This window comes from Chanodichthys erythropterus, chromosome 2 (genome assembly GCF_024489055.1).
Source record: "Chanodichthys erythropterus isolate Z2021 chromosome 2, ASM2448905v1, whole genome shotgun sequence".
Lineage (NCBI taxonomy): Eukaryota > Metazoa > Chordata > Actinopteri > Cypriniformes > Xenocyprididae > Chanodichthys > Chanodichthys erythropterus.
The window spans coordinates 10,080,305-10,100,190 of NC_090222.1; the positions used below are offsets into that span (position 1 = coordinate 10,080,305).

Below are 19,886 nucleotides of genomic sequence, written 5' to 3' on the forward strand. Positions count from 1 at the left end.
ACCAACTATATAAAACTAAGAGAAATAAACATGCCTTCCAGGTTTCATGTATAAACTTTAATAGTCCCTTGTATTTGACAAAAGTCTGAGCTAATGCTGTATCTAGGATATTAACTGTTATTTTGATGAAAATGAAGGTGGGTTAAATTTCATTGACAATGCGTCCAACTCTGTGGGAAGAACAGTTCCTCAGAACAGCCTCTACAATGCAGACTTTAAAGATGAAAAAAGACATGAATAATTCCAGACCAACTAAATGGTCCCAGTTTTAATAAGAAAAATAAAAAAAAGAAATAGAAAGGTGGAAAGAGAATGAGTGGTTAAATGAAACAGTGTGTACCTCTTGTATAGTCTATTACAGCCTCCAGTGCTGCAATCCTCACATCCACAAAGTGGCCATACTGAGCGTAGGTCTTGAACAGGCTGGGATCACTGGGGATGTGGCCGTTCTTTTGTAGCATGCGAATGGCCCGCAAGCAACTACAGTACAGAATTATGACAATAAAAAATATACAGATGTATGATGTGGACTCAACCTAATAGCTAAAGACTTCTGGTTAAATGCTTTAGTTTAAAGAAGTGCCTACAAATTATTATTTTTTTATGGATTATTTAATGGACAATTGGCCAGCAAACATTAAAACTTTTTTTTTTTTTTTTTTTTTGGTCACTTTCAAAGACTTGGGGTTTGACTTGTTATAATGACCTGTTAGATTACATGCCATAAATAAAGCATTATACTGCCAAACATAAACATCACAAGTATTGCTTTCCTAAAGATTATTAGGGCTGAAACACTGAAAGTGTGGATTAGGATTTGTATTTGTATTTTTTTTATTTAATTTTGCACACACACACACTATCTGCCATTTGGTCTGTAGTTTTTAGTAAATAGCTTAAAAATCAGATTAAATAAATGACAAAATAGGGAAATTTAAATTTAAATAGAGAATTTACTGTTGTTTGATTTCATTCTAAACAAATGCTTAGGATTACTAAATATGGTTATGTGAATGTGATTTCTAAAAATCCTTATTGATAGTATTTTTCTTGTGAACTCCACTGGCACTGTTTAAGGGTGCTTTCACATTAGCACTTTTGGTGCATGCCAGGGTTCAATTGACGTCAGAGTTCGGTACGTTTGGATGATGTGAACACTGTCTTCTGAACTCGGGTGCACACCCGCGAACCGTTTCCGAGTCCACTTAGGGTGCATTCACACTTGTAGTTCGGTTCGTTTGGTTCATTTGGTCTGGACCAAAAAAAAAAACAAAAAACATTTAGTCCTGGTCCGATTAGCGTTCAGATTTTATCACCCAACCAAAAGATACCGAACCTAAAGGCATAAGAATACATTCACAACCTGATTTTATGATGCATTGCCTATTTTGAGATGGAACTTACCGAACATCCGAAACAATGCTGTGTGCTGAGGTAAATGTTCGTTATATGTGTGTAGCCTGCATATGATGACATATATGGCAATCAGCTGGGAAGTCGTGAAGAGCTTATAAAATATGTAAAGGAGTCAAAACAGCAGCGGGAATTCATCCGTCACATACACAAACAATCTGCTTTGTGGAGAAGCTTCTGATGCCTGTGATGGGCAAACTCACGACTATGATGAGAAAAAAAAACAACGTGCATGAGGATTCTGTCCTTTTTAGGGTCTCACCTTCCTGTTTTTGGTTCGTTGACATGTCTTTGGCCCATGTTGCGTTCATATATCACCCATCTTTTCAGCGGTTTCGGTCCGCTTGTTTGGTGTGCACCAGGGTTCGGATGGCAGCGTTCACACATGTGAACCGCACTAACAGAGCAATCGCACCAGGGTTCATTTTAATCAAACCAAACATGCCAACTGTGAATGCACCCTTAAAAAGTGTGGTCTGGGGTACGGTTCAGTCCAGGCAATCGAAACAAGTGTGAAAGCACCCTACCTGCTACTCGCAAAAAACAACCTCAGATACATCCACTCCATAACTTGTGAAAATCTACGGTAACTGATCCACTTAGCAGCAAAGGGATTTGCATTTTAGTACATTTTATTTTATTTGGTTGTTAACTCTCACTGTGCTGTTTGCTTGTTGCATTTCTAAGGCTGCTGCCTCTTAAAGGGTTAGTTCACCCAAAAATGAAAATTCTGTCATTAATTACTCACCCTCATGTCGTTCCACACCCATAAGACCTTAGTTCATCTTCAGAACACAAATTAAGATATTTTTATGAAATCTGAGTTTTTTTTTTTTATCCTCTATTGAAAGCAATGAAATTACCACGTTCAAGATCCAGAAAAGTAAATACTTTTACTGAGCCAACGTTTGGACGTAAACACTGAAGCTCTGCCAACGTAAATAGTGTAGCAGAATGACAGGGGAGAGATGAATTTGTTGAATAAAGTTGTTATTTTTGTTTTGTTTTTGCGCACAAAAAGTATTCTCGTCTCTTCATAACATTAATGTTGAATGACTGCAGTCACATTGACTATTTTAACGATGTTTGTACTACTTTTCTGGACCTTGAATGTGGTAATTTTGTTGCTTTCAATAGAGGATTTTATCAAAAATATCTTAATTTGTGTTCTGAAGATGAACGAAAGCCTTATGGGTGTGGAACAACATGAGGGCGAGTAATTAATGACAGAAATTTCATTTTTGGGTGAACTAACCCTTTAATTGTTTCAGACCTGGAATTTTCAAAAGTAACTTGTGCAGTACTCTAGAAGAGGACACAGTAAGCTAAGCTGATAGTTTTGGTGAGAAGGCAAAAGTTTAAGAGTCACGGTTCACTACTGGAAAATGTGCTGGAGTAGACTTTACAGAGTGCTTGACCAAAATTTGATCCACCTCATGATGGAAATAAATGTGATGTTATTTCAGTCAAGAGGTGCATCAATTTTTGGTAAAGATCTTTTATTGACAATGCCAGAGTCAAGCACTCTGTAAAGTCTACTCGGTAACGCTTTAGATTACAGCCCGGAAAGTACTGCATAATTACAACAAATTTACAGCATAACTTTCAATAATTATAGTGTAACTATACAGTAAGTATGTGTAAGTATAGGGGAACAATATGTAAAGTATTGGGAATAAAGGGGTTACAACCAGGAAAAATAACAAATTATTCATACTTTTAATATTTTATAACTAAGGGGTAAGTATGACATTACGGGCCGTAAATTAAAGTGGAGCTTGTTACCCTCTTATTTCATGTAGTTACAGGGTAAATATGGCATTAGGGGCCGTAAATTAAAGCTGTGCTTATTACCCTCTTATTTCATGTAGTTACAGGGTAAGTAATTAATAAAATGCAAACAATCTGATATCACTGACTCTGAAACCTTTATTTGAAAAACAACTATTAAAAACAGGTCTACAACAATTATTATTAATTTTTTTTAATCAACTTTTCATTTCAAACTCTGAAGTCCTGACAGAAAGTAACAAGTTTTGTCCATTTTTTGGTTGTTGTTGTTTCTCGCTTGGCTTCCACCTGCTCTTGTTTCTCAGCTGATGAATCTTAAGAAGGAATCCCGTTGCTATTCTGTATTATAAGAAAATACAGTACACCCAGAAATTTTCTCATTGTTTAGGCTATTCATCTTTTCGCTTCTGACCAACTGTCACCAGCGCCTGCATGAGAGTCGACTTCGCGTTCGATGAAGCACATTGAAGCTTTCATGACGTTCTCGCGGGACATTCGTGTGAAACTCGCGCTAGAACTGCCGTCTCTGTTATTCTGTCTTGTTTGTTTCTCATTCTCATTATCGGTTATTCTGTGTATTTTGTTGTGAGCATTACTAAAAAAAAACTAATAAAAAAAAAAACTGACGGCATCCAACATCTGCGTGAGTTTCTCGGCATGCCTACGTCACGCTTCAAGTTACGTCAAGCATGAACTCTCAACCCTCGCATGCACGCGCAGAAGACAGCTGGTCGAAAGTTTTAAAAATATTCAAATATTTGGTATTTTTCTTACAAATACGTATCGTTTCACTTCAGAAGACATCGATTCATCCATTAGGGTCGTATGGATTACTGTAGTTATTGCTGTTTGTGCTGTTTGATGCTTCGACTTTTAGGAACACGTGAGCTTGCATTATAAAGCGTTCCCAGATGATTTATTTTTTTACTAAAATCCTTTTTGTGTTCATCTTAAGAAGGAAAGTCGTATACATCTTAGATGGCATGAGGGTAAAAGATGAGTAAACAGTGAGCACATTTCCGGGTGTTCTGTATTTTTTAAATACAGAATAGCAAATGGGATTCCCTCTTAAGATTCATCAGTGGAAAGAAAGAAAAAGAGGAACAAGAGGAGGAGGAAGCCAAGCAAGAGAAACAAATAAGAAGTGTTGTAACTTTAAATCTGTTTTGAAATAAGTTGTTTTTCAAATAAAGTTTTCCAAGTGATATGACTGTTTGCGTTTTTATTTATTTATTTATCTATTTGTATTAATTACTTACCCTGTAACTACATGAAACAAGAGTGTAACAAGCTCCACTTTAATTTATGGCCCGTAATGTCATACTTACCCTGTAACTACATGAAATAAGAGGGTAACAAGATCCACTTTAATTTATGGCCCGTAATGTCATATTTACCCCTTAGTTATGTCATACGTACCCCTTAGTTATAAAATATTAAAAGTATGAATAATTTGTTATTTTTCCTGGTTGTTACCCCTTTATTCCCAATACTTCACATATTGTTCCCCTATACTTACACATACTTACTGTATAGTTACACTATAATTATTGAAAGTTACGCTGTAAATTTGTTGTAATTACGCAGTACTTTCCAGGCTGTAATCTAAAGTGTTACCGTCTACTCCAGCACATCCCAAAGACTTTCAATGAATTTACAGTCTGGACTCAGAGATGACAATTCATGTGTGAAAATGATTTTTCATGCTCCCTCCTAACCATTCTTCACAATTTGAGCCTGATGAATCTTGACATTGTCATCCTGGAATATGGCCATGATGTGTCTTCCTACAATGGTTGTTTAAGAAACGAAAAGCTACACCCCCATCAATTAGGGTTAGAAGAAATGTTGCCAAACATATAACATGCTAAAACATAATAATCACTGCAATAGTGATCCAATCACATAGACTCTTAAGCTTTTGCCTTTTTAAATTCAAACAGCGACTTTTTGCCGGGCAGTGTGCAAGAAAACCTGTGCCCCCAATTGATTGATAATAAATATAACAATAAAGGCCTGTTCACACCAAGAACAATTATATAAAGATGATTATATAGATTATAACGATAACTATATTTGCATCCACACTAATGAAAGATAACGGTCTGTTTATTCTAAACTCAAGTGCTGCGGTTTCAAAGTGTGTACAACACATTTTTTGCTGTTCTTGCATTTACACAATTTTAACCAGCAGATGTCCTCAGTATGGTATGATTCGAGTAAATAGCTAGATAATCAATCTAATCTAACAGCAGATGAAGTCAATATAGTGGAATAAACAAACAACAATGCTTTTTCACTTCAACTTCAAAGGAAGCAAGACAATGTCATCAAAACTAGTGCTGGATACCTGAGGTAATTTGATGTTATACGGTTTGCTAGCCTGGTATAATGATCTCATCATTAATACTTCTCACCATTTATTCCAAGTGTATGACCAATTGTTTTCCATATATCCATTTTCTTTAAAGTATCCTTGAAAAGGGGGTTTGACTTGTCAAACAGTGGTGGCTTTTTCTGGAACTCGACAATTAACTTCTCCACAATGTCGTCTGAAATTTTAAATGCGTGGACCCTTAAGTTAGAATGGATTCTGATTGGCTGTCAGTGTTTTACCGTTCAACAGCTGAAAAAAATCGTTCTGAAAGTGATCCCAACAATATCGTTTCTCTATATCGTTGTAGCTGTGGTGTGGACAGTACCATTCTTTTATATTTAGAGCGTTTTTTAGACCTATATCTTTATCGTTATCTTTATAGATATTCTTGGTGTGAACAGGCCTTAACTATGGATTAAACTAAAACCAATAAAGTGTGAAAACACATTAAATGTTTTCTTGCATTACAGGAGACCCAAAACACAAAACACAAACATGTAAAGGGAACACGCACCTGACTGTTATGGTGTTACGGTAGCTTGGCAGCAGTTTTTCCATGTTAAGGAAGCGTGTGATTTCCTCCAAGATCAGGCGAACATCTGCATTCAAGTTGTCCACTGTGCGCACCTCATTATTAATGCTGATGGCAGGAGTCAGTGAATTTGTCAGGGCATCAATCAGCTCGGCACGATAGTAATTATCAGAAAACTGCAGTGGGAAAAACACAATTACAACTGTTCTGTGATGCTTCTGCTGATAATTAATTCGTGCATAATAATTAAAGCAATATATAGAAAAACCATGAGCTTTCGGCATTAGAACAATTGGAACACTTGCATGCATCCTTCCACCTTTCACTTGCTCACATACTTTTATTTTACATACTGCTTTCCTTTGCTCTCTTACCTTGTTCTTCCGGTTGTCATTGTATTTGATGAGGTCCAGTATAAAATTCAGGACCTCTTTGGGACAAAGATTCTGAACATCTCTTAGCAGAGCCATGGCCACAGGTATAGTCTACCAGAAAAGAATAGTCAAGCCAACTTTAGAGTCATTCTAGCAATTAGGGATGTCCAGATCCGATCACTTGATCGGAAATCGGGCCCGATCATGTGGTTTCAGACTCGATCGGAATCGGACATTACCTCCCGATCAGGACTCGGATATATATGTATTAGGGGCGCAACGGTTCTCGGTAAAAAAATCGAACCATACGGTTCTCCACTTTACGGACCGCACTTGCAATGCAGTCCATCTCGAATGATGACGCATCTATTGGTTAATATGGTTTGTTTAAAATATCAACGTGGAAAACAGACAGAGTTCAGATAATGTATGTTTCAGTCGATGGATGCACAAAACGTTACAACAACGATAATCAGAAAGCGTGGACAAAACAGTCACTCTTTGTAAACTGTTAACAGCGAGTGCCGTCTGCTCTAATGTCCAGTCATTTATGCCGTCATCACCCGGGTGTTGATAGCGCGCGAGCGCAGGTGAGACCTGAACAGCACACGTTGCTGTCTGTTTTTAAACTCATTCTCTTTCAAGTCTTGCGCTTCGGCGGCCACATTCATACAAAAATTATGTCAACATGCCCGTCCTAGCGAGTATCCTAGCAAACATAGTCGGTTATGTCTTAAGTGAACGTATATTAGTCGAGAAAGACAGCGCATGTGGAACAGTATATGTACTGGATCGTGCATGTCTTAAAGGGAAAACAACTATTCCTGCTGCCTGTATTTAATGTTAAATCAAACAACAAATAACAAAGAAATTACTCACTGCTCTTGACTGAATAGTTTTTGTAACTTCAATAATGATGAATCTTTATTTATTTTATACAGTAAAGATAATATGCAGTGATATTTTATATTTGATTACTATTTGAAAACTGTTAGATACCTGAAAAACCTGAAAAGCACTGATCCTGGATCTGTTTTTCGCTCTTCTTTATTCTTTTTTACGTAGGCTATTAAGTATCGGATTGGGACTCGGTATCGGCAGATACTCAAAATCAAATGACTCGGACTCGGGGGCAAAAAAACTTGATCGGGACATCCCTACTAGCAATAGACAATATACAGCTGAGGGAAATATTGTTTCACCAGCACTGCGGCGCAATACAACAATAAAGAGTAAACCATACAACTGCAAAAAAAAAAAAAAATGTAACAATGACAAAAAATAAGTACCAAATGGCAAGAGACAATAGGATAAGGGGTCACCATACATATAGGGTAGTGTACACACAGGTTGTATACATCAGTAAAGTTAAAATGAAAAAAGGTGATTGATGCCACGGCACAGATGTGACACAGCTAGGGCTGCCCCCTAGGTGTGTCACATCCATCAAGGCTTAGTCGACCAAAATTTTTTTTAGTCGGTCAGTCGCAGAATAAAAAATTGTGATGAAGTCACACAGGGAAAGATCCTTAAAGGGTTAGTTCACTCAAAAATGAAACTTCTGTCATTAATTACTCACCCTCATGTTGTTCTAAATAGGGCTGCACGATATATCGCATGAGATTGTCACGCGCATTTCATCAGTAAAGCCGGTTCCCTGATTACGTTAAATCTCCATCACCTGCTTTCAAATGGAGCGGCATTTAATAGACAGAGCCATAGTTCACTGAAAAGCCACGCAATATCACGTTCATTATCGAAGGCGATTCATCTGCGATATGAACGCGATATTGCGTGGCTTATCAGTGATCTACGGCTCTGTCTATTAAATGCCGCTGCATTTGAAAGCAGGTGATGGCGATTTAGCGGTAATCAGGGAACCGGCTTTATTGATGAAATGCGCGTGACAATCTCATGCGATATATCGTGCAGCCCTAGTTCCAAACCTGCAAGACATTCGTTCATCTTCGGAACACAAATTAAGATATTTTTGATGAAATCTGAGAGGTTTTTTATCTCCCATAGAAAACAACAAAATTACCACATTCAAGTACAGAGTAGTAAAGACATTTTTAAAATAGTCAACATGACTACAGTGGTTCACACAAAGGTCTTGTGGGTTTGGAACGACATGAGGGTGAGTACTTAATGACAGAAATTTCATTTTTGGATGAACTAACCGGCACAGATGTTACACTTTAACGGCGGGTCCTTGCGGTAATTACAGTATGTCGGACAGGAAATCCAAACGTTCGCCTATCAAGCAAGACATGGAGGTGCCAGCGTGATCACTTGCATTTTTCTAATAACAGCAGAGACATCTTAAAATACTAAATTTTTTGGTCATACAGATCATTTTAAACCGTAAAGGATCTACTTTTGTTTAACTAACAATAATAAGAAAACATTGTGACTTCGTAAAATAAACAAAACAAACAGGATGCGCTTTCTGTAGTCTCTGTCTCGCTGAACTGGAGCGAGTCATCATATAATTGCCTCACAGACATGAGAAATATATCTATAGAAAACTTAAAGTGTCTACTTTTAAACAAACTAATTCAAATCGAAAAGAAATACTCTCTGCTTATGTAATCCATATAAAAAGTGAATTTCTCTCTATAGGCACGTTCACTATATTGTGAGATAGAGATGCAGCATTATCAACATTTTTGCAGCTGACACTGACTTAGAAAACACTAGTTTATTAATAAATAATTAAAATGTCTCCTTGCCGTTTTTTCCCCTCGACACATTCATAATCCTTACATTATACGCGTGCCTTGAGTGTGGAATAGGCTATATTACGCCTATATTTTAAACTCTTATTATAGTTTAGTATTCTCCTCAATATATTTTTAAGTAATTAAATTAATATAAATGTGCAATTGGTTGACTAATCACTTAAATGAATGACTAATATTAGACTAGAAAATTCTTTAAACTGAAGAACAGGTTGAGAAAAACTAATGAATATGTAACATGGTCCATATTAGGGTTGTCACGGTTCCTCGATTAAATTCGAGTACTCAATAAAAAAAAAAAAAAATCCTCAATTGCAATTTACCCATGTTAAAGTTAAAGCGGAACTCCGTAAGATTTGCGAAGCTACCCCTACAGGTTCCTTCAGTGAATCACACTGTCGTAAATACTCCAAGCGCAGCTCTGGACTACAAGGACTACAACGCTCACCAGCGCAGTAGTTTTGCAAATACAGTACAAGAAATCTCAATGGAGGTGGGTAATTTTCAAAATCGTCTTATAAAGTCATAATATATACATTGTTTTTGAATTACCGTAAAGCATTTTGTTACTCTCACGTGAACGTGAACATGAACATGAGGCGAGATTGTGTCAGGTCGGCGAAGCTCAATTTGCAAGTGCTGTTATCTGGCGTAGACGTGCCAGAGGGGGTTAGTGCTCGCCTCAAACACACCACGAGTCAATTAACCATTGTAAGGACTTAGAAAACTATTTATGAAGGTAAAAAAAGTTACTTAGTTCTGCTTTAAGTAAATGCAAAATACCAGAAATTCCATGGACTAGAATTAACTTCATTATTCTTAGATTTAACCCGTTTCTATGGCTGCACAATGTATTAAAACATTTAAAAACAATATAATAGCATAGTGTTATTGTGAATTTATAAAGGCTGTGATTCAATTAAACAAATATATGCCCTTCTGTGGGTTTAATATGCGCTTTAATTATTTACATGCATGTAGGTTACATGCATCTCAGAGCGTCTTCGTTCACAGTAAATGCTGCTCCACATGAACTGTTGTCATTTACATGCGTGGAGCGCATCTCAAACTCCATCTCTGCATATGCTGTGAGTTTGGGTTGATATAACGCGCATCTGGGAATGCTATGTAGGAATGCTATTTTATCAGATTTGTAAAGTAAATCTTTCATAAACCTACGCCAACACAGGAGATTAGATCAATGTTTCAAAATATGCAAACTGTTCATCACGATTTCAAAATAAATGTTTAAACCCTCACTCTGAGTTTGAATGTTTTGATGTCCACATGTTCTTGTTCAAGAAATTACAGTGGCTGCAGCATTTCTATTGTAAAGAAGTGGCCAAATATTAAAGAATACGTAAACAATTGAATTAAATGTTATTTGGCCAATATTAAAGAGATTTGATATGCTGTAAAGTATAACACACCAGGCCACTGGCGCCCTTGCAGGCATTTGTTATAATACATAATGTAGATAAGTTGATTATTGTTTATAGTACATCACATTATGCATTTTAACAGTGTTGTTCTATAAAACCATATGATTACTTGCTTTTGATACTTTATTTAAACCAAATATTATTGCCTCATTGTTATTATATATGTATTTTAAGTCATTTTAAAAGGGCTTACGTCTTTGCTTGCTTCAAAAAATAATCATCAAAATAATCAACCCAATATTTGATTACCAAAATAATCATTAGTTTCAGCCCTAGTGAATATTTTTAGCAAAATGCTCCTCTCTATATTTAATTTTTTTGGCTATTATTACCTAACTACTGAGGTAAATGTTACGTGACATTATTTGCAAGCTGTCTTTCCATGGTTGATTGCACGGTTACATTCTTCTGATGTTCAAGTTCATGTAAAATCGAGAAATCAATATTTTCAACCCAGCCCAAGTAAATGATATAGCAGGGAATGAGTTTTCAATAATTATCTAGCGCAAAATAAGTAAACACTAATTGCTAAGTCAGAAAAACTTTTGTTTATCAGCAACTAAAGTAACACCCTCTAGCATCTTTCCTGTGGAAGACCTTCCTCATCTTCATCAGTGATATTTCATCCCTGACATGTTCGCAAGGACCAACTGTTGTCCATGATACTTTTGGTTAAGGATAAGAATCGGGCATTACCTTTTGCAGGAAGTAGCTCTGAAAATTAATGAAGTTGTTGGTCTTGACGATATTTGGGCAGCTTTTGCAGCAGAACATGCGTGTAAAGAGAGACTTCATGGCTGGGGGGCCAGTCCAGGTGCTCATCATGGAATTAGCAATCTAACAAAGGTCAACACAGTTACTTTCAAACAGAAGACATTTCAAACATTATGAGTACTGTTTGAAATCTATCATTTCAAACAGCATGGGAACTCAACTACACAACAATAAAACAATATTGTGCTCAATAAGAGATATTAACTGATTAACTTACCTTAACGATAATGTAACCGGTTAATTGCCACATTTATGTTTAGAAGTTTAAAAAGGCTATTCCATTTATGGTCAAATTATAGCTATAAACAAGCTATAAACAAAATTGTAGCACTTGCAAAAAATGTGGTAACACTTTCTATTAAGCCTGTATTTATAATGTATTATAATACATGCATAATGCCTTAGAAACAACCTTAAACAATGTTGCATCATCTTATAAATAATCATAACAGGTACAATACATTATAACACTTACTTATTTGAGGTTATAACTTTTAAGAGCATTATAACACCAGATGAAGCCTGCATTTACAATGCATCATAAGGGTATTCATAATGCATTATAATACACGCATAATACCTTATAAAACAAAGTCTTTAAGTCTAATCATCAACATTTAAAAGGTTTAATGTGGTCATAATATTTATAAGTGGTCTTTGTCTGCTTTAAGTAACAAAAATTAAGTCTTCTTTTAAACAGCCATAAGATATCACAAAGTGTTTATCAGACATTTGCTTTGAACATTTATTTTTTTATTTGCTTTTAACATTTTTATTGCAATACTTAAAAAATAAAATGTGTTCCATATGTAAAATCAACAAAACAGTATTGTATTGTTTTAAATGTAAAAGAGTTTCCAGCAAGCTTAAAGGGATAGTCTACACAAAAATTAAATTCTGTCATTTATTCACCCTCAAGTTATTCCAAACCTGTATGAGTTTCTTTCTTCTGTTGAACACAAAAGAAGATATTTTAAAGAATGCTGATAACCAGACAGTTAATGTTAGCTCTTGACTTCCATAGTATTTTTTCCTACTATGGTTGTTTGATTACCAACATTCTTTAAAATATCTTGTTTTGTGTTTAGCAGAAGAAAGAAACTCATACATGTTTGAAACAACTTGAGGGAGAATAAATGACAATTTTAATTTTTGGGTAAACTATCCCTTTAAAGTAGGTCACACTGAAATTAACATTAGCCTCATAGAAAACACTGAAAATATGCACAAAGTAACACACTGAAAGTGCCAGGAACCACCCCTCACATGTTCTTGGCCACCTTATACATTACATTAGAAAATATAACTTACATGAATGTGGTTAACCAGACTGTAAAAGAACATATTTTTGTGCACTTCTGTCTTTGTTTTATCTTTGTCTTTGGTTGTTTGATTAACATTCATGACACAGAAACAGCAGGAATATAGGCTGCTGTCACATTAAGACTGAATGCACAAATCCAAATGGATGTTACACATCCGGTTTTCTTTCTCAATTTTTTAGTTCACCTAAGCCATAAGCAACTGTGTTTATGAGGGAACTCAATGTTTGACGTGCATTTTTTTCCATATATGTGTCCGTTCAGGCACAAACAGACATGGAAGAGAATGGCATTTGGTGTTCATGAGCATCTGTGTATATGTGCATGCACAGAACACAGCCGCACGTTCAGAATTGAGTTCTCTTTCGCGTCTTTATGCTCTCAAAAGGTTTAAAATAGCTTGAATATTTAAACTGACAAGACCTAAAACACGTTCAAATGATAAACTTTAATTATATGATGGTCAAATTTAGCAATTAATTCGAGAGTCACATGCGTTTTGAATCATGGTTCCTGCTCGTACGGATTCACGATCCCTATACTTGACATCGCACATCCTGTGATGCTAAAATGATATATCGTGCAGCCCTACATAAGATGTAGTATGATACTGTGCAGATTTAAAAGAAAACAATGTCAATGAGACTTAAGTAAAATATATGAAACTATAGGATATGTAATCCATTATAACTTAATTGGGTAATTATGTTCATTGTCATTATGCTCTCAATAGTAATAACCTCAAATGAGTAAGTATTGTTACAGTTGTTTCAATTATTTATGAGATGACAACACATTATAAGGTTGTTTATAAGGCATTATGTGTGTATTATAATGCATTAAGAAAACCTTATAATGCATTATAAACACAGGCTTCATCTGGTATTATAATGCATTGTACTCTTAAAAGTTATAACCACATATAGGTAAGTATTATAATGTATTGTACATGTTGTTATGATTATTTATAACATAATACAACACAACACATTATAAGGTTGTTTAGAAGGCATTGTAAATACAGGCTTCAATGAAAGTGTTACCTAACTTGCCAGTTGTAATCTGTGTTTAGCAGTGAAATGACCTGTACTTGGGAGAAAACAGACTGCACATCAAGAAAATTTAAAGGAAAGTGAAATCATGGACGACTGAAGAAACAGGTGTTTATCAATTCTCAGTGTTGAGGAACAAACTAATATTCAAAAGTTTGGGGTTGGTGAAATTGTTTCATGTTTTTGAAAGTCTTTTATGCTCAAGGCTTCATTTATAAGATCAAAAATATACTATTTTAATATATTTTGAAAATGTATTCCTGTCAGCAAAGCTGAATTTTCAGCAGCCATTAACATGTCACATGATCCTTCTGAAATCATTCTTAAATGCTCATTTGGTGGAAAAGAAACATTGTTTATCATCATCACAGCTGTAAGTGGTTGTGTTGCTTACCTTAGCCAGACAGAAGCAGGCCTGCATGCGAACTTTATAAAAGCACTGGTCTTGTTCTAAGATATCCGTAAGAGCACGTCGTGACGCAGGAGTGGGAAATTTTTCCAACGCTGAAATAGCCTCCTCCTGGGCCACTACATCCCTCTCAAACTTCAGTTGGTACTGCCACATGAAATCGGCCTGTTCAAACTCTACCTTCCGAAGGATGGACATGTCCGGATCAATTCGGATCCACAGCAGAGGAGAGTCAGCGCTGTAATGTCAAAACAAAAGAAAATAGTTTGTTGCAGTTATTATGCTGAAATTAATCAAGCTCTCTTTGAATTGGACTATAAAGGATCTCAATGACCTTCCTATAGCCTGGAAACAACATGGATTCTAAACTCTGACAAAGGATATCATTTGAAAAATGGAGGCTAGAACGAAAGAAGGATAAAAAGGTAGAACCCCCCATTTAACCAGTGCCTGAGCTCACAGTGCTGTGTACAGTGGTTGTAACCTTCTCTCCTCATCCTTACCCTGTGCTGTTGAGATTGGTTGATCTGAGAGACAACACACTAGTCATTACAAATCTCTCTCACACATCTCCATATTATTTGGCACAGACAATCAATGTGTCAGATGGATGAATTACTAAATCACAATTTTTTGTGCTTTGAAGCAAGAATATATAAGTGCTGTTATTGCTGAATCCACAAAAAAAGGTGTACAAATGGTCAGAAAAATCTGAAGCAAAAATGAGTGAGAAATAAAAATAAAAGGAAAGATAACAAATGAACCAATGAGAAATACTATTTGCCTCGTTTGTGTAAGAAATTTTGTGTGTGCATGTTGAACAGGAATACTCTGCCAAGACATTTAGTATTTAGACAAATTTGTCCCAAGGCATTAATCTAACTAAAATGTACTTGCAGTTCCTAAGTGTTGACCACTTAAAAGTTGGAACATTCACTGATCTGCATGGGATGGAGGCATTAGGCATAAAAACAGCTTACTCCATGGCTGACAAGTCCATGTCAACTTCTTCTCCATTCATCAGAGGGATTTTCTTCTTCTTGTTCCTGGCAGAGAGAGAATGTAAGAGGAAATATTAAAAAAATTAAGACAATGACCTAAATCTTATTTCCAAGTGCTGGGCAGGAATTTTAAATGCAACACTAATAACCTGCTATTATATATAAGCATATACTATGATTAGATTCAGGCATTATCTTAGTTCTGGAAGCAAGTCCTACCTTCTGCTTTTGGAGTGGCAGGGAATGTCATGTTTGAGACTGTTCTCCTCTATCTGCAATGTGTGGTTAAATGACCCATCCAATTCCTGCACTGTCACCTTAATAGGGCCCTGATGAATATCAAAAGCATTCACATGATCATTGTTGGACCACTTTGGAGACCATTCTGGTGCTTTCACTACCTGTATGAAACATCCTTTTAACCATTTATATAATATCTCACACAATTTTCCTTGTTGTTTTCTCTCTGCCAACACTCACCACATATTTCTGTGTGCCAGACGAAGTGTAGTCCTGACGGATCTCTAGTTCCAAAACATTTCTTTTCCTGTTGAAGGCAAAACTTCCAAAAAATTTTACCACCCCACTCTGGTCTCTGAAGTTGATAAGTCAGTAGTAATAACATATTAAAGAACTACAATATGTTTGAGCTCAACATTTTTAAACAGCAACTGTCAGGGAAGATCACCAGACATGCTGTTTGTGGGTGTGGAAAATTATATTTTATCTACTGAGATGTGCGCAGAGCATCACAACAAGAGCAAATAAAACTATGAGCCACAGCATCTGCAGGGTTTTTAAAATTAAATTTAAACCTGCAGTCCGTAAGTTTTGCCTCTTTGTCGCCATCTTTGATTTTTGGAATTATCTTTACGTGGGTTGTGCATCTGCACGGCTCCTTAGCGCGGATGAATCTAACGTTTTGAGGAGAATGTGTGGCTAAAATAAGAATTTTCACCTGAAAATGTCATCTGAACAAGTAATAAATCTGCCACTTTTGTTGACTAGATGATTAGAACTAACGATCTCTTAGCTCATATCACATAAAATGGCACAAATTATTATTATTGTTATACTTTTTTCTCAAATTGTTAATGTTAACATAAGCAGTGCATGACTACGTGTATTTAATGTGTATTAGAATTACCTGTAGATTTCAATTTCTGTACAGTCTAATCTTTAACAATAATTTGTCATACCATACAATCCACCATCAAAATGATAAGTTTAATTATTCCAGCTGCTGTGAGAAAAGGCTATAAATGATCTGCCAACAGATCTACCACTAAAACCTACCACTACTACTCAAATTAGAACATTATTACAAGCTTACCGTTGTGAACTGGGCTGAGGTAAGGATATTTTGGATAATTTAGCCAAAAAAAAGATACAGACTGCAACTTGAACATTTTTAATAAGACCTGCACAGATAAAATGAATGTCATATGAGCGGGGTAGGGCAATGTCTATGGTAACACCTAACCCTTAAAATGACTGTGAAAACAATGCAGAAACAATGAATGAAAATGAAAATTCACGCTCTGCAAGTAGGTGGCACTTATGGATCAGCAGAAATGTATCAGTTTACACTGTCAACCCCTGTGTACAAAATAGCTGCACTTATTACAACGACAAATTTCTCCGGAAGGTGACAAGTTCGCAGGTGATATACTATAAAACTATAAGGTAAACAATGTCATAATTCATCAACAGTAATTAGCAATCACCAATGGCTTGGCATAAATCTGCAATATTTACTGATTGTGAATTGCTCTGACAGCATGAGTCTGTAGAACGTGCAACAACACAGTGTACAGTAAAAAAAAAAATAATCAAGAAATATAACTTCACTCCACATAAAGGCTGCGCATTTGAAGGATACACCCATTGCTTGATGAGGGGTCCGATGTCCTTCCCTGACACGTTGGAAATGGATTTGAGGAATCCAGAGGTGGATACCAGCATCTGGCTCCACATGTGAGACTGATATTTCTGAGATGAGGCTGTGCTGGCCAGACTCAAGAGCTTGTTAAACACCTGAAGAGAGATTTGAATGCCTTTGAATGCCCAGTTTATAATAAACCACAAGGACAATGAAAATGTTATATAGAGAACTAGCTGCAAATCAATGTGTGTGGGTGGTCTAAGAATTTGAGAGGAACCTATTCAGGATGTAATCACCATGAAATATACCACTTCCTTTCTTAAATGATATTTCCTTTACCTGCAACATGAATTCCATGCTAATTCGGTTTTCGATGAGCCTCATGACCAGGTGGGCTTTGCATTGGAACATCTTGTAATATTCCCAGGACAATGTGTGGGGGTGTCTGATGGAAAAGTGCAGGTGGGGTGTTGGACTGAAAGGAAAAAAATACATAATATCTTTCTCACTCTGTGTGAAAGAACATCTTTTGTTTGAATGTTTGAATGAGTGTGTATAATTTATAAACAATGATAAAGGTGAGGTTATAACTTGTCTTTTTCTTTTCCTCCAGAAAAGGTGGGATGCAGCAGGACGCCACCCATTTTTAGCTCATAATCCACAATCTTGTCCAGTTCCTGTAGGTAAAGAGTAACAGACAAACAGTTCAGCATTTAAAAAGTTGACATTTGGGCATATAAAAATATCCACTTGGCCGATTTGAAAAGCATTATCTCTTCTTTGTCGACCACTTTACTTTATACCTCCTTAATCCAGTGACGATACTCATTGACTCCAAATGTTTTCTTCAGGTAGAGGCCATAAATGTACCCTGAAATTCCCTTCAAAACCCACTCATCAGACCTGCAATTCAAAATAAACAACTTTCTTTTTAAATTGTTATGACATCATCCTACAGAACAATTTTAGTTTACACAGGAACCATATTTTGTTTTTAAAATCTGAGCTCATGATATGGTAATGCAAAGACATGAGCAAGTGTGTTTGAATGGATTTCATTGGTAATGCTAGAGACTGCTCACTGTAAACCCACTGTGTTCAATTACAGGGTTAAATGGCATTAAGAAACATCATTAATTGTAGGCAGATGACAGTTCTCCATTTCAAAGCAACTTCAGTTCTCCAGCTGGGACTCATACAAGTTCAAAACATTAAATAAATAAATAAATTCTGCTATAGAAACCTTCACATCTGATTCACATTTCAGACACTTAGCACACAAGGGTTTATTGTAAGAAGTAATCAAAGCTTTGGACAAAGAACTACAACATCTGACCAAATGGACCTCGCACTCTCTCAAGCACTCACACACACGAAGAGTACTTCAGTTAGAGAGCCAGCATGAGGGGAGAAATTGTCTTTATGACGCAGGACAGAAAAACAGAGAGGAATCTACCAAGCTTGACAATAAAACAAAGAAAGATAAACAAGTAGTCCAAAACTAGAGCGGTGAAAAGGAAAAGTGAAATCAGGCTAAAAAAGGTTTCTATATCAAAGAGCTAACACATTTTTAAACAAGCATAGTCTGAAATGTTTTGCTCAAGGACAATGTTAATGTTCATAGATCCTGTAGTTTGAATATAAAGCCAGGGACCAAAATGAACATTCAACAAGCACCAAATGTAAAATAAAACTGCTTTTGGCAAGAAGATTTGTTATCCCCCAGTGGTCCGGTGAGTAGTGGCTTTATATGGAATTAAAATGACATTTGTGACCTTTGCATCTCACTCAAAATAAAATTCTCTCACTGTTGACTTCCATAGTATTTTTTCCATACAATGGGGCCCCATCAACTATTTGGTTACCCATATTCTTTAAAATATCTCAGCAGAAGAAAGAAAGGTTTAGACACCTTGGGGCTGAGTAAAAGATAGACAGAATGCTGTCCCTTTAAGCCACCAAAATGAAAACAATATATAAGAAAAAATTATAATGTGTATCATATAGGTAGACGCCCTATCGAACGCTACTGCCTATAGGCCTATTTACTGTCTGTAAACATTCGGGATGCGCACCCATCATGGTTGCAGAAAACCCGGGAGTGATAACCAGTACGACTAGAGAGTTACGACGAAGCGGTTCAAAGTAGTTAAGATTTAGAAACATTATAGAATATTTTGATTTGTTATTTTTTTAAAATGTTGTCGGCATATCACAGCAGCTTCACCCAGCGATAAGCACTGTTATTTAAAAAAAAATTAACATTACCGAGTGGGATACAGCTTACGGATCCGTTTGCCATAGCACCTTGTCAGTGGTTAAATGACGAAATGAAATGGCCAAGTATCCAGTGGCCAGAGATATATATTTACCTGATTGACACCTCAAGTGTATAGCCTATACTCAGGAGAAGCTAAAAGCGTATAAGTCTCTTGACGCGTGCAACTTTTTTTTTTTTTTTTTTTTTTCACGAATTAAAAGAATAAAAAGTTAATTTCGAGTTTATATCTCACAATTCTGACTTTTATTTCTCGCAAATCTGAGTTTATATCTCACATTTCTTACAAAGAAAAACAATTGTGAGATATACTCGTTGTCTTTTCTGAATTGCAATTTATCCCGCAATTCTGACTTTTTTCCCCTCAGAATTGTGAAATAAACTCACAATTGCGAGTAATAAAGTCCGAACTTGGAGTAATAAACACGCAAATGCAAGAAAAAAGTCAGAATTGTGAAATTAAAATTATATAGACTGTTTAAAAGTTATCTATGT

At 36.0% G+C, this 19,886-nt stretch overlaps 1 protein-coding gene across 2 annotated transcripts in view; it reads right to left on the reverse strand.

The window, feature by feature from the left end:
- taf2 (TAF2 RNA polymerase II, TATA box binding protein (TBP)-associated factor) overlaps positions 1 to 19,886 on the reverse strand; it is an 81,084-nt gene that overhangs the window by 20,833 nt on the left and 40,365 nt on the right. For both annotated transcript variants that reach the window (XM_067400817.1, XM_067400809.1), the window contains exons 9-20: positions 17,917 to 18,016; positions 17,705 to 17,790; positions 17,453 to 17,588; positions 17,111 to 17,265; positions 15,709 to 15,823; positions 15,448 to 15,557; positions 15,208 to 15,273; positions 14,213 to 14,465; positions 11,367 to 11,507; positions 6,488 to 6,598; positions 6,096 to 6,289; positions 341 to 480 (exon numbers count right to left, since the gene is read on the reverse strand). In XM_067400817.1, coding sequence (XP_067256918.1) covers positions 341 to 480; positions 6,096 to 6,289; positions 6,488 to 6,598; positions 11,367 to 11,507; positions 14,213 to 14,465; positions 15,208 to 15,273; positions 15,448 to 15,557; positions 15,709 to 15,823; positions 17,111 to 17,265; positions 17,453 to 17,588; positions 17,705 to 17,790; positions 17,917 to 18,016 — 1,607 coding nt within the window. The remainder of the gene's footprint in view (positions 1 to 340; positions 481 to 6,095; positions 6,290 to 6,487; positions 6,599 to 11,366; positions 11,508 to 14,212; positions 14,466 to 15,207; positions 15,274 to 15,447; positions 15,558 to 15,708; positions 15,824 to 17,110; positions 17,266 to 17,452; positions 17,589 to 17,704; positions 17,791 to 17,916; positions 18,017 to 19,886) is intronic.